This window comes from Geotrypetes seraphini, chromosome 2 (genome assembly GCF_902459505.1).
Source record: "Geotrypetes seraphini chromosome 2, aGeoSer1.1, whole genome shotgun sequence".
Taxonomy (NCBI): Eukaryota; Metazoa; Chordata; class Amphibia; order Gymnophiona; family Dermophiidae; genus Geotrypetes; species Geotrypetes seraphini.
The window spans coordinates 507,862,601-507,885,895 of record NC_047085.1 but is presented as its reverse complement, the minus strand read 5'-3'; the positions used below and the strand labels follow the sequence as shown (position 1 = coordinate 507,885,895).

Here is a 23,295-nt window from a genome sequence, read left to right as displayed (position 1 = left end):
GTCCCCGTTACTGTTCAACATTTTTCTTTCACCCTTACTGAGTCTATGCCAATCCATAGGTTTTACAATTTACACTTACGCAGACGATATTCAACTGTCTCATCCTTTAAATCCAGAAAATTTAGAAGAAATAAACCAGATTAACCAAAAATTAGAAATAATCAAGAATTGGCTGAAATCTAACAGATTATCGTTAAATATTAAAAAAACAAAAGCCATACTCTTTCCATATAAACAAGGAACAAAGTTGTGCTCTCCCTTCAACATTAATAATACTCCTATCAATACAGTTTCATCATTAAAATTACTTGGAGTCATCATCAATGATAATTTCTCCTATCATGAGCACATAAGTAACATAGTTAAATTTTGTTTTTATCGTTTACGTTTGATCTGTTCTATTTCCAAGTTCTTGGAACATAAATCTCTGAATATACTTATACATTCACTTATTATTTCCAAGCTAGACTATTGTAATTCATTACTACTAAACATTACTCAAAAAGAAAAGAAACGTTTACAGATAATTCAAAATCTTGCCATTAAACTTATTCACAATGGGAAAAAATATGACCATGTAACCCCCTTCCTGGTTGCCTCTCACTGGCTTCCCATTAACCATCGCATTACCTTTAAAATTTTACTTTTAGTATTTAAAACTTTATCCACAAACGAACCGCAATTTATAAACAGGATACTTATTCCATATAACTCTTCTCGCCCCCTTCGTTCATCGACCCAAGGTCTCCTGGTAGTCCCTTCTTTAAAAGTGATCGGCACTAGACGACATGATATATTTTCAATAGTAGTCCCCCCCAAGTCTGGAATTCTCTTCCTCAATATATAAGAGACGAAAAAGATATTAGCCGTTTTAAAATTAATCTAAAAACCTTCCTGTTTAAAGATGCTTTTACCCTCTGAATGGAATGGTTCATAGACAACGACGCAAAAGACAAAAGCGCGCGCCGACAATTGAGCGCAGCGCGCGCCACTCTAAATTACAGTTTTTAGGGACTCCGACGGGGGGTTTTGTTGGGGAACCCCCCCAGTTTACTTAATAGACATCGCGCCGGCGTTATGGGGGTTTGGGGGGTTGTAACCCTCCACATTTTACTGTAAACTGAACTTTTTCCCTAAAAACAGGGAAAAAGTGAAGTTTTCAGTAAAATGTGGGGGGTTACAACCCCCCACAACGCGGCGCGATGTCTATTAAGTAAAGTGGGGGGGTTCCCCCCCACGCCCCCCCGTCGGAGCACTAAAAACAGTAATTTAGAGCGGCGCGCACTGCGCTCAATTGTCTGGGCGCGCCTTTGTCCCGGCGCACTTTTGACCTGACACCGAATGGAATAGTCACAGTGCAGTAGACCCTTTATCAAAAATAAAAAAAGATACCCTTCCTAATGTTTTTTCCCTCTATTTAAAAAAATTATTAATATTGTAACTTTATCCCTTCATTCCTCCACATCCAGTTATGTCTGTTGGTCTGTAGGTCTAACCCCTTTTCTGGTTTGTTATTATTATTATTATTTTTTTTTTAATTTATATGTCGTATGCATATCTTGTATTTTAATGTATGCATAAGTTTGGATTTTAATGTAATTCGCTTAGTATTTCATGTATAAGCGATTCATCAAATTTCTAATAAACTTGAATACATACTGTCTGTATGACAAGCTTCAGATATTATGGCCAGTCCTAGTAGAGCAGCAAGCAGGTGTCTGGTGTAGCCTGGTAGTCAGTGCAGTGGACTCCAGAGAAGGGAACCCAGGCCCATATCTCTGTGGTGGAAAGTATGACCCACCAAAACCCTACTGTACAGTATCATTCAGCTACGCGGATGACATAACTATCCTCCTCCCCTTTAACATTCAAGACCCATTATCCACAAACCACCTGAAAATAATAATGGAAACGGTAGAAAAATGGATGTCAAGTCATAAACTAAAACTGAACTCGGAAAAAACTAAATTCCTACTACTAGAGAAGGAAAAAAAACCATCTCTCACAGAACTAGTACTAAATACAATCAAGTACCCAATGCAAAGTACACTCAAGATCCTGGGAATACAACTAGACAGAAACTGCACAATGCAGTCTCAAATCCACAAAATCATCCAAAGAGCTTTCTTCACAATACGTAACCTAAGAAAAATAAGAAAATTCTTCAACAAAGATCAATACAAGATAGTAGTACAATCCCTAGTACTAAGTATTGTAGATTACTGTAACAGCCTATACCTATCATGCCCAAACTACATGATAAAACAATTACAGACAGTTCAGAACACAGCCCTCAGAATCATCTACTCACTCGGCAAATATGACCACATCACCAAAGCATACCTAGACTCACACTGGCTACCAATAAAAGCAAGATCCCAGTTCAAATTCTATTGTCTACTATACAAAGTAATACATGGAACAGCCCCCAGCTACCTAAATAACAGATTACACCGTAACCTCTCACACAGACTAAGGAGAACTCAGAGCCTATTCACTCACCCCCCTCTCAAAGGAACACGACGAAAGAAACTATACGACAGCCTTTTAGCGACACAGGCAGCAAAGATCGATACTACCATCACCAATCTACTGACCAAATCTACAGACATTAAAGTATTCCGAAAAGAAATCAAAACTCATCTCTTCAAAAAACACTTCCCATCATCATAACCTCACAAAAGTATTAGAAAATGTTCTCACAACCACCTCCATCACCACCACCAGCAACACCCTGAACCCGAACAGTATTATCTCTATTCGTCTAAACAACCTATCACTATCTACTACCTGCTATCAATTTCTCCTGGAAAAGTCCAGACTAACAATTGTAACTGGACACACTCTTGATTACATGTACTGCAATGCTACTGGAAATGTCCAGTCCTCTAACTTGTAATCCGCTTAGAACCGCAAGGCACAAGCGGAATAGAAATCACTAATGTAATGTAATATATATATAGGTGAAGGTGACATCTGCAGGCATAAGGGCTATTGGAATAGTATACAGCTCGGTACAATAGGATGTGGATGTAAGGGGGTTCACTGCAGTGCCCCCTAGGGTGTCCTAATGCTCTGCTAGGGTATCTGTGTGGCCCCACTTGCATCCCAATGGCTTGTTTTGTGTGTTTTTCAACCGGACTTACAAAAATGGCTCTCTATATCACTATGATCCAGTAGCTCCTAATCCAATTTCTTTGCAACTCTGTACAGATGCCATTACCCGATGACTCCATCTGTAGTCCCCACCCTTTTTGGTTCCCCGCTCCCCCTCAGTGTAATTGTTTTTTTTATATTAATAAATGTTTATTGAAAATATTTGAAATAACCAAACCAGAGTGTGAATAGCAGGGGCTGCTCAAGAAAAAAACTAACAAACAAACATACAAAGGATCCCAGCAATAGATCCACAGAGCACAAAGAATCCCAGCAATACAATCAAGCCCCTGATACCCACCAATAACCAGAACTCCACGACCCACCCCCCACCCCTAAGCTCCACATCCAGCAAAGAGGGACCCTCCTGTTGTTTCTGCAGGAGAGCCCCCCCCGGTCCACAACCCCCCCCACCCACAGAAATAAGCTCAAAATAAAGAATCTACTTTGTCAAGTATCAATGTCCAAGTCCGGGTATAAGTATAATAATGACCATGGCGCTTTGCAATAGAAAGTTCCATATTACTGATAAACCTAAGCTTTAAAGTCCAGTCCAGTTTAGTTGGTGCCATGACCTGCTTCCAATGAGCGGCGATCAAGCATTTAGCTGCTGCCAGTCCCCAGCGCCAAAGCTTAGTTTGCCAAGAACGTAAACATACATTATAAAGGCCTAGCAAACAACCCTGCGGAGAAAAAGGCAAAACAATTTGTAACAATTGTGATAAACAACCCACCACCTGCTTCCAGAAAGGTTGTAGAACGGGACAGTCCCACCAAATATGGAAAAATGTCCCCAAGGCCGTGCCACATCTCCAACACAGGGCCGAAGCACCAAGAAACATACGTTGGAGACGCACCGGTGTATAATACCACCTTGTAAAAACTTTATAGGCATTTTCCTGGATAAGTACACAAGAGGAGGCCTTTCCCACTTCAGTACAAATCGTAGCCCACTCCTGAGCAGTAAATGTACAATTCAAATCCACCTCCCAAGCCCGTCAATAGAGAGATGGAAAAGAAAAGGAGCCCCGAAAATATTGGTAAAGAACAGAGATAGGTTTAGGAAGGCTCTTCAGAGTGAACCACATGTGAGCAAAAGGATCAAGAGAGTGATAGGACCCCCTATCCCACCCCTGAGAGTGAATAAAATGACGTATTTGAGAATAGGCCAGAAAGTCCCCTATGGGCAAAGCATTACTAAGCTGGAAGGTTTCAAAAGACACCAGAACCCCCTTCTGAAGCACATCTCGAAAGGTATGCAACCCAGATCGCGCCCACCGCACAAAAGTATGACTCTCCCTCCCGACAGGGAACAGGGGCTCCTCCCGCAGTGCACCAAAAATCGACGGAACTACCCCATCACCCCAGCGCCGACGGCTATCACACCACAATTTCAAAAGATGGACTAAAAATGGATTCCCCGGAACCGCTAGGCTCACGCCACCAAGGGAAAAAGACCAAAGCCAATACTTCAAACAATGGTGACCCACAAAATGTTGTTCCATGCGCACCGCCAGCTTAAAATCCGCAATCTCTCAATCTAACAACAGTCATAATTGAGCGGCCAGGAAATACCAAAACAGGTTAGGTACAGCACGCCCCCCACTCGACCTAGCTGCCCATAAGGCCGACCGAGAAATACGAGGAGGTCTCCCCTGCCAAATAAAACGAAAAAACAGAGTATGTAGCTGCTTCAAAACCAGAGAGGGAACAGAAATCGGCAACGTTTGGAAAAGAAAAAGTAAGCGAGGTAATACATTCATTTTGAGAACTGCTATTTGACCCCACCAAAACAACCAGTAACCATTCCAGCTTTGAATGTCCTTCCGAATCTGTTGAACAATCCTCGCATAGTTAACCACATACAAGCGGGATAAATCCATGGGTAATCGAATCCCCAAGTAGCGGATGAACCCAGGAGCCCAACGAAAGGGAAACCGAGCAGCTAAGCGCTGTTGATCCGCTTCTCCCAAATTAACACTCAATAATTCAGATTTATCCATATTTACCGTAAACCCTGAAACCCGCCCATACGCCATAAAAAGGTCAACAAGAATCGGCAATGAAGCCTCTGGGTCCCGAACATACAATAACACATCATCGGCAAACAGGGCTAAACAATGTTCCAAATCTCTAACCTGCACACCCATTAAATCCCCGTGTTCCCGAATACGAATGGCCAAGGGTTCCATAGAAAGGGCAAACAACAAAGGAGACAGGAGACAACCCTGTCGAGTGCCCCTAGCTATCGAAAAAAATTCGGTATAATCCCCATTAATGCGAACAGTGGCCTTCGGAGCCTTATAAAAGGCTTGCACACAGGCCAAAAAGAAAGAACCCAACCCCCCCTCAGTGTAATTGTTGACTTGCGTGTAAACGTTTCAGAACACGCTTCCTCTGTATAGCAGTTGGGCTTTTTCATTTTACGTCAACTTCACTGTATCCATCCTTTTCTTACTACAAAGACCCTGCACACCTTATACCATGCCTTTGTAACATCTCGCTTAGATTACTGTAACGTAGCGTAAGCAGGTCTTCCACAATTAGCACTCAAATAGCTAAAATCCCTTCAAAATACTGCAGCATGTTTTCTAAGCAGAGCTAGCAGGTATGATCATGTGATCCTAATTACACTGGCTGCCTATCGCTTACAGAATACATTTCAAGATCCTGATTCTAACCTTCAGAGTACTTAAGAAAAGGGGTCTCAGAATATCTGGCGAAGGAAAGTATACCCTACATGCCCTCAATGACCCGTTAGCCAACCCATTGCTCTCTTGGGCTCACTGGGACTCTACAAGAAACTGTGGAATGCTTTGCCCCTGGGGCTTCGTTCTGAACTCTCGTTAGGTCAATTCAATGTTATCCTTAAAGCTTATTTGTTTTTGAAAACTTTAAGAACTGGAGCATGGCAGCAATCGCTAGTTACATCTGGTGTATTTTGGTTTACCTCTGTATACATGTGACTCTTTGGAGAACCATCAGAAATAGTGTACCTTTTTCATAACAGTGTGCCCTATTTCCAGATAGTTCACACTCTTGGCGATATTGCTCCTGAAACAAAAGTGAAGATGATCTAAAATAAAACAAAAATTAATGTTTTGTTACATTCAACCAAAAAACAATTGGCAATAAATTATAAATCCAACTCAGAACAAACACTGGCATCTATGTTTACAACTGATATTAAGATTTCAATATTCTGGTTTACCTGTACTGAAGTTTTATGGCCTCTTTTACAAAGCCGCACAGCTACAGCCCCAAAGCCCTTTAAATCTCTAAGGGCTTCGGGACCATTAGAGCGGCTTTGTAAAAGAGGCTGTTAATATCAGTTGTAAACAAATGCCGGTGTTTGTTCCGAGTGGGATTCATAATTTAATGCCAATTGTTTTTTGATTGGATTTATACATTTTTGGCATATCATAGGTTTTCTTTTAGCCTATTACATTGTTACATTCAATACATGCGTTCTCTGTTGTATTTCAGGTTCACTCTTCGTTTGAAACCTTTTCTACACTGAAAATATGAAAAGTGTCTCACCCTGAGGTGGATTCTCTTGGGCAATAATAAATGATATATCTTACCAAGACTTTTTCCACAAGTGTCACGCAAAATGATTTTCTTCCCTTTCTTCTCTCCCTGGTGGAGCTTAAAAGTTATTTGGTCACTGTTTTTACTTTGTAAGGGTCTCTCTTCTCTCAGCTGTCTCTGGAGCTCAGAGATGTTTGTGAGTTCCCTGTCACTTTTCTCACACTCAGTGACTGCATCCAGGGAGTCTCTTGCAGGGTCTCTCCGATTCTTCTCCAATTCCTGTTGATAATTCCTTATGTTTCTACTCTCATTCCTCTGGGAAATATTATCACTGACATTTCCTGATTGTCTTGAGATACGTTCAATTTCTAGAAGACATTTTTCTTGATTCTCCTCCCTCTTCATCTCCTGCATTGCCCCAATATCTACTGGATAGAAACAAAAGATGGTAATCATATATTACTAATTATGCGCTACTAACAATCAAGAAACACAATGTTCTGGGCTCACATAATATAGGATTTCTGCTCTTAAGAAATTCTGCGAATTAGCATATAAGTCTTCAAACCTCTCTCTCTTTTTTAATTAGGTTATGAAACTAATTTTCCAAATAGCATCAAAGGCAAAAATAACAATTAAAGAAAGGTATATCAGTAGCAAATACAGCCCACAAAACCAGAACTCAGCCACCCACAACTACAGCCAAAGTTTTGTTCCTGCTCACAACCATCTTTGAAATTCTGGGTTGTATAGGATCCAAAAATATATAAATACACTCTTTGTTCTGAAAACAAGTACAAAACATAGAAGTATGACAGCAGATAAAGGCCAAATGGTCCATCTAGTCTGCCCATCCGTAGTAACCATTATCTCTTTCTCTCTCCGCGAGATCCCACGTGCCTATCCCAGGCCTTACATTACATAGGTATTTAAACGTCTCTTATCATATCTCCCCTCTCCTGCCTTTCCTCCAAAATATACAGATTGAGATCTTTAAGTCTGTCCCCATATGCCTTGTCACGAAGACCACACACCATTTTAGTAGCCTTCCTCTGGACCGATTCCAGAATTGTACACAATATTCTAAATGAGGTCTCACCAAAGTCGTATACAGGGGCATCAATACCTCCTTTTTCCTACTGGCCATACCTCTCCCTATGCAACCTAGAATCCTTCTAGCTTTCGCCATCACCTTTTCAACCTATTTGGCCACCTTAAGATTATCACATACAATCACACCCAAGTCCCGCTCTTCTGTCAGGCACATAAGTTCTTCACTTTCTAAACTGTACTGTTCCCTGGGGTTTTGCAGCCGAAATGCATGATCTTGCATTTCTTAGCATTAAACTTTAGCTGCCAAATTCTTCAAGCTTCGACAGGTCTTTCTTCATGTTATTCACACCTTCCGGCATGTCTACTCTATTGCAGATTTTGGTATCATCCCCAAATTTGCTCGACAACCCTTCAGCAATATCATTTATAAAAATGTTAAATAGAACAGAACCTTAAGGCACACCACTGGTAACGTCCCTTTCCTCAGAGCGATCTCCATTGATCACTACCCTCTGTCGCCTTCCACTCAACCAGTTCCTGACCCAGCCTGTCACTTTGGGACCCATCCCGAGAGCACTCAGTTTATATATTAGACGTCTGTGTGGAACACTGTCAAAGGCTTTGCTAAAATTTAAATGCACCACATCTAGCAAACATCCTCTATCCAAAGAGAAAGATGCTCTCAAAGAAAGAACCCAAAACATAAGAAAAAGAAAAGATTTAAATCTAAGCATATTATTGCCAGTCTGTTTTTAATTATTTTCTAATATTTATTAATTGTACTTGATATTATTGCCCTTCTGTTAGGGACCAAACAGCGTAGTTTATAATAACAGTTTAGTACCATTGTTTACTGTTCATTCAAGCTTATATGCCTCCCTGCACTTTTCAAGCAAGCACCTTTTCTCTCAGAGCTGTATCTACAACAAAAAGCCTCCAGTGAGCTGCATCAATCAAATCTTTAAAGGACACTGGTATCAGAAACTGCAAAATGAAATCTTTTATTCGTGCGAGATCTAGGTTTGTTCCCAAGGCCTACATTAGGAGGCTGAACACCAATTGTGAAAGCAGAAATTCTTGAGGGACTCTGCTGGAAGGGTGTCAGCTATCAGAATGTTTGCCATCTTTATGCACCACATAGTTTTGAATGGTTAGGAAGCTTTGGAACCAGGAGAGGACTGGGTTGCTAAATCCCAAATAACCAAAGATCTCAGAAATTTGATCAATCTACTAGTGTGTGTCTCAAACTTTCTCAAGGCGGGACACACTAAAGGTAGTGGCCATGGTTTGAGGCGCCCAGAAGTGCGCTGACATCGCCGTGATGACATCACTCGTATGCGTGACATCACCACGTCAATGTCCGCGCTTGTGCAGAGGCCCTCCAGAAGGACCCGAGATGCCAGTAGGGGGTGCCAGCAGGGAAGAGGACCAGAGAGAGGCACTGGCGCCAGCTGATTACCTACAGCGGTGTTTCTCATCTACTTCAAGCTAAGTACCCCCTAAATCTAACAAATATCAACTGAGTATCCCAACCACAGACCTCACTAGGCCCTTCCAAGCTTTGCCCCAGATCTCATCCTCTTTACTAATTATAATGCAATTTTTTCCATTCATTTTTAAATATACACAGCAGATATAAATTCTCAAAACTGACACATTTCAATCAGTATATTGAAAATAAAATAATTTTACCTACTAGCGATCCTCTGCAGGCTGCTGTAATTAGCTTTAAAGGTGAGACCAGGAGGCCAGGGGAGAAACCGGAGGACACTAGAGAGAAGGAGAAATTAGGTTCTTACCTGCTAATTTACTTTCTTTTAGCTTCTCCAGACCAGTAGAGGTTAACTTTACGAATGGGTATATATCTAATCATGACCAGCAGGTGGAGACTGAAAACAAAACTTTGGGACAGTATATCCTAGCCCCTCCTCTCTATTTCCCTCAGTCTGCCGAATAGCCAAGCAGAACCAAGAACTGGAAAACAACAGAGAGAAAAAACAATACTCCGAAAGGAGTAACAAGTAACAAACCCAAAATGCTGTTGGAAAATGCAGAAGAGAAATTCCCGAAGGAAGAATGTCCCCACAGCTCGCCAGCTAAGCCAGCCGAGCCACAGCCGCTGTTCTTCAATTCTCCCCGGCCCTAGAAAAATACTAGAACCCGCAGCAAAAACCAAAAACTGCCCGCGCAACAGCCCCAACAACAACAACAACAGACAGGGTGGGGACCTCTACTGGTCTGGAGAAGCTAAAAGAAAGTAAATTAGCAGGTAAGAACCTAATTTCTCCTTCTTTAGCACTCTCCAGACCAGTAGAGGTTAACTTTACGAATGGGACGTACCAAAGCAGTCCCTCTCACGGGCGGGACCCCCGAAGGGCCGATACCAGTACACGCTCACCGAACACCGCGTCCCGACGCGCCTGCACATCAACCCGATAATGACGGACAAAGGAATGCAAGGAGGACCAAACCGCAGCCTTACAAATATCCACAGGGGGCACGAGCGACGACTCAGCCCAAGAAGCCGCCTGACCCCGTGTGGAATGAGCCTTGAGAAACTCCGGAACCGGCTGCTGTTTCAGAAGATAAGCGGAAGCAATCGTCTCCTTGATCCAGCGCGCAATAGTAGCCTTAGAAGCGCCAGCTCCCCGACGAGAACCCGCCAGGAGGACAAAGAGATGATCGGACTTCCGGAATTCCTGGGTCCGCTGCACATAAGAGCGAAGGACCCGACCGACATCCAACTTGCGCAGCTGCCGTTGCTCAGAAGAGCCCTCCCGACTACCCAAGACCGGGAGAACCACCGATTGATTGACATGAAAAGGAGAAACAACCTTAGGCAGAAAGGAAGGAACAGGCCGCAAGACGACCCGTTCCCTAGAAAACTCCAAGAAGGGAGTCCTACAAGAGAAAGCCTGCAGCTCAGAAACACGCCTAGCAGAAGTAATGGCCACCAAAAAGACCGCCTTCAAAGTAAGGTCCTTCAAAGAACAGTCGTCCAAGGGCTCGAAAGGCGGACGCACCAAAACAGAGAGAACCAGATTAAGATCCCAAGAGGGAACCGAGGGCCGAAGGGGAGGCCTAAGCAACTTGGCCGCCCGCAAAAACCGAATCACATCAGGAAGCGCCGATAAACGCTGACCTGACACCAACCCTCGAAAAGCCGACAGGGCCGCAAGCTGAACCCGGAGAGAAGACCAAGCCAGGCCTCTATCCAGGCCATCCTGCAAAAACTCCAGAATGGAAGGCAGAGAAGCGCGAAAAGAGGTCACTCCCCGCGCCCGACACCATTCCTCAAAGAGACGCCAAACCCGCACATAAGCCCGAGAGGTAGAAAGCCTCCGGGACCCCAACAGTGTAGAAATCACCTTGTCTGAATATCCCTTCTTGCTAAGGCGACCCCTTTCAAGAGCCATGCCGTAAGACAGAAGGGAGACGGGTCGAACATGGGAATGGGACCCTGCCTCAGAAGGTCGTCCGAGAGAGGCAGAGGAAGAGGATCCGCTACCAGGTGCCTCACCAGATCCGCATACCACGGACGGCGAGGCCAATCCGGCGCCACCAGCACCACCAAACCCGGATGGTAAACAATGCGAAGAAGCACTCTGCCCACCAGCGGCCAAGGAGGGAACACATACAACAGCCCCTCCGTTGGCCACGGCTGGACCAGAGCATCCAGACCCTCGGCCAGACCGTCCCTGCGACGACTGAAGAAGCGGGGCACCTTGGCGTTGCCACCCGTGGCCATCAGGTCCATCAGGGGCTGCCCCCAAGCCTGCACTATCAACTGAAACGCCTCGGCGCCGAGACACCACTCTCCTGGATCTAGGAAGTGACGACTGAGGAAGTCTGCCTGAACGTTGTCTACTCCGGCTATATGAGAGGCCGAGAGGTCCAGCAGATGGGATTCCGCCCAAACCATGAGCAGAGCCGCCTCCTGCGCCACCCGAGTGCTCTTGGTGCCCCCCTGACGATTGACATAAGCCACCGCCGTGGCATTGTCCGACAGCACTCTGACTGACTTGCCCCGCAACAGGGAGTGGAAAACCAACAGCGCCAGACGGACCGCTCTGGTCTCCAACACGTTGATCGACCAGGCGGCCTCCTCCGCGGACCAGGTGCCCTGAGCTGAGTGACCCAAACACTGAGCCCCCCAACCCAGGAGACTCGCATCCGTCAGGAGCACCGTCCACTGCGGGAGATCCAGACCCACCCCCTGAACTAGGTGAGGGGTCTGGAGCCACCAACGCAGACTGCAGCGCGCCAAGCCTCGTAGGGGAACCGGAACATCCATCCCGTGCCTCTGGGGAGACCACCTCCGGAGCAGAGCATACTGGAGAGGACGCATGTGGGCCCGCGCCCACCTCACCACGTCCAGGGACGCCGCCATCGACCCCAAGACCTGGAGGAAATCTCGCGCCCGAGGACACCGGGACGCCAAAAGCAGGCGAATCTGAGATTGCAATTTGCTCACCCGGCCCTCTGGGAGGAAGACCTTCCCCAAGGAGGTGTCGAACAGCACCCCTAGGTACTCCAGACGCTGAGCCGGGACCAACCGACTCTTGGCAAGGTTGACCACCCAGCCCAGCGACCGGAGAAACTCCACCACCCGAGCAGTAACCCGGGAACTTTCCTGCAACGACTTTGCCCGAATTAACCAGTCGTCCAGGTAGGGGTGTACCAGGATGCCCTCCGACCGCAAGGCTGCCGCGACGACCACCATCACCTTGGTGAACGTCCGCGGAGCCGTGGCCAGCCCAAAGGGAAGCGCACAGAACTGAAAGTGCCGACCCAAGATCGCAAAGCGCAGGAAACGCTGATGAGAGGCCCGAATGGGAACATGCAAGTAGGCCTCCGTCAGATCGAGAGAAGTGAGAAACTCCCCCGGCTGAACCGCCAGAATGACCGACCGCAGAGTTTCCATACGGAAAGAGGGAATCTTGAGAGCCCTGTTGACCCCTTTCAAATCGAGGATGGGCCGAAAAGTCCCCTCCTTCTTGGGCACCACAAAGTAAATGGAGTACCTGCCCGTGCCCCACTCTGGAGGGGGCACCGGAACAACTGCCCTGAGATCTATCAAGCGCTGAAGGGTCTGGCGAAAAGCCTGCGTCTTCACCGGAGTCTGACATGGAGAAGCGAGGAAAAAATCCGGCAGAGAGCGGGCGAACTCCAGGGCATAACCGTCCCGCACCACCTCCAGGACCCACTGATCGGACGTGATCTCGGCCCATTTGGGGAAAAAATCTCGCAGCCGGGCCCCCACCGGAACCAAAGGGGGCGCCGGCAAGGCGTCATTGTGCAGGACGGGAAGCGGGGGAACCGGCGGAGGGATTCCCTGCCCCCCGACGGGCCCCCCGAAAGGGCTGCGTGCGCTGGAAGAACCGACCCCGGGAAAAACCCGGAGACTGGAAAGAAGCAGCCCCACGCCCCGGGCGATACTTGCGAAAATCCCGCAAACGCCCCCGGGCCGCACCCCCCCGAGACGCCGGGCGGGCACGGTCCTCCGGCAGACGGGGAACTTTCGAGTCCGACAGAGTCTGAATCAACTTATCCAAGTCCTCTCCAAACAAAAACGACCCCCGAAAGGGAAATTTAGTAAGCTTAGCTTTGGACGCAGCATCCGCCGCCCAAGCGCGCAGCCACAACACACGCCTTGCGGCCACGCCAAAAGCCATAGACTTAGCCGAGCTCCGCACCAAGTCATAGAGAGCATCTGAGAGGAATGAGGCCGCCATCTCAATCTTCGCAACCTCCTGATCCACCAGAGACCAGTCGTCAGACTCTCGATCCAAGACCCGCTCCGCCCACCGAAACACGGCGCGAGCGACCAGTCCCCCACAAATAGCCGCCTGGACCCCAAGGGCCGAGACCTGAAAATTTTGCTTAAGGAGGCCCTCCAATTTGCGCTCCTCAGGGTCTCGCAAGGCAGAACCGCCCTCAACAGGCACGGTATGCCGCTTGGAAATCGCCGAGACCACCGCATCCACGACCGGCGAAGCTAACGTAGCCCGATCCCCTTCAGGAATGGGATACAGGCGAGCCATGCTGCGCGCCAGCCGAAACGGCGTCTCCGGCGTTTTCCACTGCTCCAGAATAATATCCCGAATATCCTGATGCATAGGAAAAGAGCGGGAAACGGAACGGATCCCCCGCAACAGGGGGTCCCCCACACGCGGAGTCTCCGGCGGCGCGTCCTCAAAACGCAAGACCGAAGAAACCTGCTGAATAAGGTCAGGCAGCTCATCTTTCTGAAAAAGACGCACCACAGACGCCTCGTCACTGGAGAACGGGAAATCCGACAACCCGCCGCCAGCTTCCGTCCCCTCCAGAGAGTCCTGGAATTCCTCAGAAGGGTCCAGGTCCTCCTCCAAACCGACCCGATCCTCCGACCACAAATTCTCGTCCCACGACACCCGCGGACGCTTGGACAAGGTAGGCGGCGGAGGGGACGTCACGCCAGACGAAAGAGGCAAAGCCGCAGGAAGCGCGGAGGAAAAACCACCCCCCGAGACCCCCTGGGCGCAACCGGGACCCCCAGCCGCCTGAAAATAGGCTCTGCATAAAGAAAAGAAAAAATCAGGAGAAAACCCCCCCGAGGGTCCCAAGGGACTCCCTGCCACAGCAGGGGACCCAGCAGAACCTTGCCCCTGCATAGTCAAAACAGGGGGAAGGTCACCTGAGGTGGAAGACAAAATGGAGGGGCCAGACAGAGAAGATGGCGGTTTTCCCGCCAAAAAAGCTCCCTCCATAGCCTGAAGCGGCTGAGAAACCTGAATAGTCTCAGCCGCTAAAGCAGGCAAGCCGGCATCAGCTGTCAAAAAATCAGCTGAGAGGGAATCCTCTACAACCCGACCGTCGGCGGTCTGGGGATTCCCTCCGTGGGCGGACGGAGAAGACCGGGCTTCGCCACCGTTCCCTGCCGACTCGCGAGGCACCATCGGCGGGGAGCTCTGGGCGCCTGCAGCCGCTGCCGACGGAGCTCCTCCACCGCCCCGGCCTGAACACCGCTTGCACAGGCCGGCCGCGAGTGCCTCGCGTCTGGAGCACAATGAGCACTTTTTCCCTTTAGAAGTGCTCATTGCTCCATACGCGACCTAGCTGTAAAAAAGTGCCGGTTAGTTGAAAAAATACAGTAAAATACAGTTTTCTTAAAGGGATACAACCCTCCAGACCAGCACTACCTCAGGATTTTTTTTTTTTTTTTTTTTTTTTACAGAACAGACTCCACAGGCTCTCAAAGCAATAGTCTTGCTTGATTTAGGGGGCAAGGCTTATTGCTGAGGCTCCTCTAAAAAAATGTGGGGAGGTGGAGGAAGTGGGGGGAGGGACCCCGCTCGTGACCCGCCGGGTTTGACACCCCCGAGGTCGGACGAACCCCCAAACAGAGTCCGTCCAAGCTCCGTCCGGCTAAAAACAGGGACAAAAAACACCTTAAACAAATTCCAACAGCCCTACCAAGGGAGATGGGTACAGATCACTCAACACCTGCTGGAGACTGAAAGAAGACTGAGGGAAATAGAGAGGAGGGGCTAGGATATACTGTCCCAAAGTTTTGTTTTCAGTCTCCACCTGCTGGTCATGATTAGATATATACCCATTCGTAAAGTTAACCTCTACTGGTCTGGAGAGTGCTAAAGAAAGCACAGTTACTTACCGTAACAGTTGTTATCCAGGGACAGCAGGCAGATATTCTCAACAGGTGGGTGACGTCATCCACAAAGCCCCGGAGGGGACAGCCTTGCAAGCAGACTTGCTTGAAGATCTTTTAAGAGCTTACGAGTGCCTTCCCACCCAAACTAGGGCGCGCGTCTCCTCAGCGGTCCTCAGTTCAGATAGCTAGCTAAGAAGCAAACCAGGGGAGGTGGGTGGGTTGTGAGAATATCTGCCTGCTGTCCCTGGATAACAACTGTTACGGTAAGTAACTGTGCTTTATCCCAGGACAAGCAGGCAGCATATTCTCAACAGGTGGGTGACCTCCAAGCTAACCATAAAGGGATGGTGGGAGAGTTGGCAATTTAGGAAAACAAATGTTGCAAAACAGACTGGCCAAAATGGCCGTCTCTTCTGGAAAAAGTATCCAGACAGTAATGAGAAGTGAATGTATGAACCGGGGACCAAGTGGCAGCCTTGCAGATTTCCTCAATAGGAGTTGATCTGAGGAAACCTACACACGCTGCCATTGCTCGAACTCTGTGGCCCGAGACTCGACCCTGCAACGGGAGACCAGCCTGAGAATAGCAGAAAGAGATACAAGCAGCCATCCAGTTAGATATGGTTCGCTTTGAGACAGGATGCCCCAATTGATTTGGATCAAAGGAGATGAAAAGTTGAGGAGCCGTTCTGTGAGGTTGAGTGTGTTGCAAGTAGAAGGCCAAAGCATGTTTACAGTCCAGAGTATGAAGCGCTATTTCTCCAGGATGAGAATGAGGCTTTGGAAAAAAACTGGAAGAACAATAGATTGATTGATGTGAAATTCTGATCAACTTTAGGCAAGAATTTAGGATGAGTACAGAGGACCACCTTGTCATGATGTAAAACTGTGAAGGGTGGATCCGCAACTAAAGCTTGTAACTCAGACTCTTCAAGCAGATGTGAGGGCAATGAGGAACACCACTTTCCAAGTGAGATGCTTCAGATGAGCCTTATCAATTGGTTCAAAGGAAGGCTTCATCAATTGAGCTAGGACAACATTGAGATCCCAGACCACTGGAGACGGTTTGAGCGGTGGTTTAATACTGAAAAGTCCTTTCATAAAGCGGGAAACTACCGGATGTGCAGACAGGGGTTTCTCATAAAGGGCTGATGAAAGCAGCAACAGCACTGAGATGGACTCTAATAGATATAGACTTGAGGCCAGATTGAGATAAGTGCAGTAGATAATCTAAGACTGTAGACAGGGATGTAGATATTGGTTGCAAATGACGAGTGGTACACCAAGCAGAAAATCTAGTCCATTTCTGGTTGTAACATTGCCTAGTGGACGGCTTCCTGGAAGCATCTATAAAGCACAATTACTTACCGTAACAGTTGTTATCCAGGGACAGCAGGCAGATATTCTCAACAGTGGGTGACGTCACCGACAGAGCCCCGCAGCGGACAGCCTCGCAAGCAGACTTGCTTGAAGATCTTTTAAGAGCTTACGAGTGCTGCACCGCGCATGCGCAAGTGCCTTCCCACCCGAACTAGGGCGCGCATCTCAGCGCATACGTAGCTTTTTTCAATTGACGTAGGTGTTCCGGTCCATCCATGGATATACAAAACCTCTGATGTAATCACCTTCATCTCTTTTAAACTTGCCAATCTTCGTTTTTCTAATATCGGACTGAAACTCCTCCATTTGTTTTTTCAAATTCTCAATCTTCGCACTGAAATCATCAGGCGGGCTCATGACTCTGGACCAACGTTACTTTCTCCTGATATTCCGTTTGGTATACAACCAACTCACGTTTCGTGGTGTCAATGATGAGCAACATTAGGTCATGAGAATATTCCACTTTTCTATGAACCACGCGTTGTCCAAGAAAAGCCGGGGTTCAATACGCATGCATAAGCCCCTTGGAATTCGCTTAACTCAACAGTATTCAGCCAGAGTGGCCTTGTGCAGCTCAGCACGGATAGATCTTTTTTGTAAGTAAGCCAATTGATCACAATCAGCAGAAGTTGTAGAAACATCATCTGGGGTAAACATGCTAGTGTTGTCTACAAATTAAAGGTAGACAAAATTTCATCAGCTTGTTGATCTGTAAATGATAGAACAGTATCCCAACCTGCAGACTTCATGGTCAAACAGTCCCAGACAAAAAAGTTCTGGTTCCCCAATATAACAACTGGGTGAAATTCAAACAGAGAAAGTTCCCAAAGGACTGTGAACTAAAAAAAACGAAAAAGGAAACAAAATGAAAATGCCTTTAAACCTCGAACGTGCTCAGAACCAATATATGGTAAGAAAGTGACCAAACCAGGGCAGCAACCCCTTTAAGGACTTTCAAAGAGTCTATCATTGCACCATCCTCAAACGGTAGAAAGGTATGTACATTTTGTTGAATGTCTTTTTGTACTATTTTTCTTCTTTTTTCTATTAAATGTCCATTTAAAATGTCCAATGCTTAAGTGAAAACTATGATCCTCAAAATAGGCAAAACTTAACTGTGAGTGTTTAGGAAGCCAACTTGCTACAGCAGGTACAGGTGGGTCCTAACGCGTTTCGCCGACAGGCTTCTTCAGAGAACCCCCATGCTGGATGGAACATCAAGTTCATCAACTTCCTAACGAAAGACATCATTGTCTTTATATAATTAATGAGTTGGTAGCACAGCGCAGGCAAAACTTAGGATAATGTTCTGGTCCTAAGCAGGCAATACACTGACTATGAGGGTCGGTGATTGAGATGACCCGGTAAGAGGCCGGGACATAAGACAAAAAAGAAACCACAAAGGAATCGAGGTACAGTGGCAGGGCCTAAGCCCAGAGGCCGCTGGCCCAAAATCGCAAAGAAAAAGAAAAAGTTTATTTTTTTTAGTTTATATGAACTTACAAGACGCGCCCGCAAGCAACTCCACTAGAAAATAACAAAGCCACAGTGCAAGAAGGCAATGAAGAACTGCAGAGTTGAAGAAACGGGACTTCTCAGCTCCACGGAAAACGCTGAACTGAGGACTGCTGAGATGCGCGCCCTAGTTCGGGTGGGAAGGCACTTGCGCATGCGCGGTGCAGCACTCGTAAGCTCTTAAAAGATCTTCAAGCAAGTCTGCTTGCGAGGCTGTCCGCTGTGGGGCTCCGTGGATGACGTCACCCACCTGTTGAGAATATGCTGCCTGCTTGTCCTGGGATAAGGGGGAAACATGCAGGCCTTCGGTGAATCAGGCAGCGCTGGCGTTGTACCACATAGGAAAGTCAGCTGGCAGGCGCCTCTCTTCCTACTCAGTGTGCCGTGGCACACTTGGACTCTCAGGAAGCACACTAGTTTGAGATACACAAGTCTAGTAGGTCAAATGTGCTGCTTAGGTCAAATTGGATTATGATCACGCTGTGACACTTGCTCAGTAGTTCTTTGCCTTATGTTACTAGCACCGCGACTACCATTTCAATGCTGTGAATTTTCTTGAATTCCAATTGTGAAGGGTGAAGTATAGCATTCCAGTTCTTCTATGACATATCCCTCCATCATTTTGATGAATGGAGGTATAGTAGGATATAAAGCATGTTTTTCATTCATATCCTTTATCTTATCTCTCTAATATGGCCTTTTGGGGTTTTTTTTAATTAATTTATATGTCATTTATGACTTGGTTCACCATTTCCTGATTAGACTCATGTATCCATAGTTTTCACTTAGCCACACAGGTTTTTTTTCACATTTGTACAATTATATTACCCCAATTGGGTGATATTTCACCTTTTGCATCACACAGCACCAGAAAAATAGCATTTCATTTCAGTGCACCATATTTTGTACCACGTAACACTAGATCAATATTAATCTAATTTGAGGCACAATGCATGGTTATCCTACACGCACATGGAACAAACACTTCTTGCCTTTTCTCTGATTTTCTTATACATTATTATGCCATACATTCTATATTTTCTTATTTTCTCATAACTTGATGTTTTTTTCCCTACAATACATAGAAATAGAAGTTGGTGAGGGTTTCTTGTATCACTCTTATCATATGGTGATCCTGGAGACAATTCTGCAGCTGTTGGAGCAATCCAGTGTTAGACAATGCTATAAGCCGAGCACAGATTGATGACCACAACACAATACTTTTCACTGGTCTCAAAAGACTGCTTCCAGATACAATGCAATCTTCTGAAGCCAGCTTCTGACCATTTGAGCTACTCTGACCCTGGATTTTAGCTCTTCTTCAAGAAACAGAGAATAATCTGTCTCTAATTCCAAAAGGAGAAAATCTGTAGGACATACAAGATGGTCTTATGGTCCCTCACATTGTCAGCTTAAGATAGACTTTACTACAGAGAGATCCTGATCACACTTGGAAGTTTCTGGAGCAAAAGAAGTGCAGAAAAATGTCTCCTATTAGTTGATTATTTTAGTCCTTACCTAGGGAGATCAGAGTCTCATAATTCTCCTTCATCACCTCCCTGTAAAGCTCCTTTTGCCCTTCATCTAAATATTCCCACTCCTCCTGGGAAAAAGTGACAGCGATGTCCTCAAACGTCACCTGCATCAGAAACACAAACCAGAAAGACACTCAGTGTATTCTGCAAAGTGATGCACATTGGGAAGAATAACACAAATCAGTTACCAGATGCTAGGGTCCATCTTGGGGGTTAGCACCCAAGAAAAGGATCTGGGTGTCATAGTAAACAATACGATGAAGCCTTCTGCTCAGTGTGTGGCAGCGGCCAGGAAAGCATACAGGATGCTTGGAATTATTTTTAAAAAGGGATAGTTAACAAGACTAAGGCTATTATAATGCCTCTGTATCACTCCATGGTGCGACCTCACCAGGAGTACTGCGTTCAGTTCTGGTCTCATCTCAAAAAAGAGATAGCGGCACTGGAAAAGGTTCAGAGAAGAGCAGCCAAGATGATAAAGGGGATGGAACGCCTCTCATATGAGGAAAGACTAAAACGGTTAGGGCTCTTTGGCTTGGAAAAGAGACAGCTGAGGAGAGATATTATTGAAGTCTCAAAATCCTGAGTGGAGTAGAATGGGTACAAATTGATCGATTTTTCACGCCGTTAAAAATTACAAAGACTAAGGGACACTCAATGAAGTTACAGGAAAATATTTTTAAAATCAATAGGAGGAAATATTTTTTCACTCAGAGAATAGTTAAGCTCTGGGACACATTGCCAGAGGTTGTGGTAAGAGCGGATAGTGTAGCTGGTTTTAAGAAAGATTTGGATGTCATCAGGAAAGGAGTGGATCTGAATCTGATGTTTGTGCACTATATCTAGGACAGGTTTAAGGTAGAATTGAATAAAACAGGGATCAATAGGGCTCCCTGTGGCATCCTGTATTTGATTAGGTTCAGTTTCGATAGGGTTAAGCCCATTAGTATACTTTGGATTCTGTTATTTAAGGAAGTGGCATGGGGGGGATGGGGATTCCAGATGTCCAGAAGTATAATTCTACTTGCTTACTCCGCTATCTGGGAAATTGGGCCAGTCAGTCTTTACCTGTTTTGATTATGAAGCCGCTTATTATTGTCCCTGGCATCTTTCTTCCCTTTTGTATGTTACTCAATCCTCACTACCTCTTCACTTAAGGTCCAGTGTGTTGTTGCATTCTTTGAGACGTGCGACGGGTGGTGGTACGTTTGTTGGATGGACTTCCGGATCAGTCGGACCTATTGCCTATTCAAGGAAATCTGCACTTCTCCCCTGGTGGAGACAATGCCAGTTTTGGCAGTGGGTGCGGTCGGGATTGATCTTTTTGTGTCTCTAGCATGCCCCGACGGAACCCGTATTGCCCAAGAGGGCTTTTTCAAGGGTTCATAAAGGAGCTCTTTATCAGCTTCCCTTCTCGTTTGGGGCTAGAGTTAATCTGCATTAAAAGGATAAGGAAAAAATAAATGTGCTGTTGGTTGGTCTTTATTTTTGAAAAGTGATAGAAAGCAACAGAGCAGTAAGCAAATCAGCTACACTTTTCCAAGGAGGCAAACAGATGAGCCAAAGCTGGACATTTACCAGTATTGTGAACAACAGGGCTGCCCAAGTCCGGTCCTCGAGATGTACTGGCAGGCCAGGTTTTCAGGATATCCACAATGAATATGTATGAGAGTGATTTGCCTGCACTGCCTTCTTGGTATGCAAATCTCTCTCTCTCATGCATGCTTATTGTGGATATCCTGAAAAACCTGGCCTGCCAGTAGATCTCGAGGACCGGAACTGGGCAGCCCTGGTGTACAATTATGGCTTTGAAGACCTTTTTTTGCCATCCTATGACTGAGGTGGACGATTGGCCTAGCGTAGGGGTAGGGAACTCCGGTCCTCGAGAGCCGTATTCCAGTCGGGTTTTCAGGATTTCCCCGATGAATCTGCATGAGATCTATTATAGTGCTTTCAATGCATATTCATCGGGGAAATCCTGAAACCCCGACTGGAATACGACTCTCGGGGACCGAAGTTCCCTCCCCCTGGCCTAGACACCAAGAATCCCTCAATGGAACGACAAACGGCAGCTCAAGCCGCCAGGAAGCCAAGTCCAGGCGGGTTTGGACGGCAACCCCGGGCGCTGGGCCGCCTCTTTTACACTCTGTGTCTTCACGTGGTCCGAGCCCGGCTTTGACACGTCAACGTTGCCTCGATTTGACCACACGGGTCTCTTTAGCCGCCTCCAGACGAGAGCGGGAAAGGAAGGCTGCAGGGGGTGGGGGGGAGGGGCTGCTTGTGGAACGTCTGGTGGGGGAGGGGACCCTCTTACCTGACCAGAAGCTCCCGCAGCCATTTTGCCAGGCTCTTCCTCTAGCTGTGGGGGGGAGGAACAGAACATGGACGACGACGGCCGTTGGCTGCGGGTGACATCACAAAGAGGCGGAGCTCCGCCGACGGCCGCGGCCTATTTTCCTGGGCTCCACCCCGCAGCTACAGAGTCGCCTCCTCCTGTGCGGGGCGGAGCTTGTCCGGATTGGAGATCCCCCCCCTTGGCAACACCAGACAGAAGCTGAACCGGCCAATCGCAAAGCTGCTCCTCGGGAGGGAAGAGGTGGGGCTGGGGGGGGGGAGGACGAAGCTCAAACCCCGCCCCAGGGACCATTCTGGCCAATCAGAAACGCTTTCCCTGTGTGACGTCGTTCGCTCGTTCCGTTCCTTTCGTCTCAGTTTCTGCCCTTCTCTCACTTCCTCGAGCGCTGCCAGGAAAAGAGGCTCCAATTCGGGAAAATGCCCTGGGGCTGGAGCCCTTTCGGAGAGATCAGGGGCCCAGTATTCAAAAGAGATCAAGAAAGTTTGGAAGGAAAAAAGCCTCAGAGCCCTGCAGTTAATGATCAATCACTTCATTAGCAGAAAACCAAACCCTTCTTAAAATTCCAAACAAACTCCTGTGCACGGCAACGGTATATAAGAAAGAAATGATTATTGTTAGGGTCCTACTGCCTGTGGGAATCCTGTCTCCAGTGCTTAGCAGCTCTCTCAATATAAAGGGAATCTTCTATGCTGCCTTTTTGTTGCTTTGGGGTTTCAAAGCGGAGTAACATAGTAGATGACGGCAGATAAAGACCCGAATGGTCCATCCAGTCTGCCCAACCTGATTCAATTTAAATTTTTAAATTTTTTCTTCTTAGCTATTTCTGGGCAAGAATCCAAAGCTTTACCCTGTACTGTGCTTGGGTTCCAACTGCCGAAATCTCTGTTAAGACTTACTCCAGCCCATCTACACCCTCCCAGCCATTGAAGCCCTCCTCAGCCCATCCTCCACCAAACAGCCATAAACAGATACAGACTGTGCAAGTCTGCCCAGTACTGGCCTTAGTTCAATATTTAATCTTATTTTCTGATTCTAGATCTTCTGTGTTCATCCCACGCTGCTTTGAACTCAGTCACCACCACCTCTCGGGAGCGCATTCCAGGCATCCACCACCCTCT

The 23,295-nt window shown here is 46.8% G+C and overlaps 1 protein-coding gene across 2 annotated transcripts in view; it reads right to left on the bottom strand.

Annotated features, from left to right (window-relative positions):
• Positions 1-22,330, bottom strand: part of LOC117354595 (zinc finger protein 420-like) — a 59,052-nt gene extending 36,722 nt beyond the window's left edge. Inside the window, exons 1-3 of one of the 2 annotated variants that reach the window (XM_033932377.1) lie at positions 22,136-22,330; positions 19,805-19,925; positions 6,741-7,115 (exon numbers count right to left, since the gene is read on the bottom strand). In XM_033932377.1, the coding sequence (XP_033788268.1) occupies positions 6,741-7,115; positions 19,805-19,925; positions 22,136-22,204 (565 nt within the window). In that variant the 5' untranslated portion in view covers positions 22,205-22,330. The remainder of the gene's footprint in view (positions 1-6,740; positions 7,116-19,804; positions 19,926-22,135) is intronic. The other variant, XM_033932378.1, reaches the window with a different exon arrangement.
• Positions 22,331-23,295: the final 965 nt, after the last annotated feature.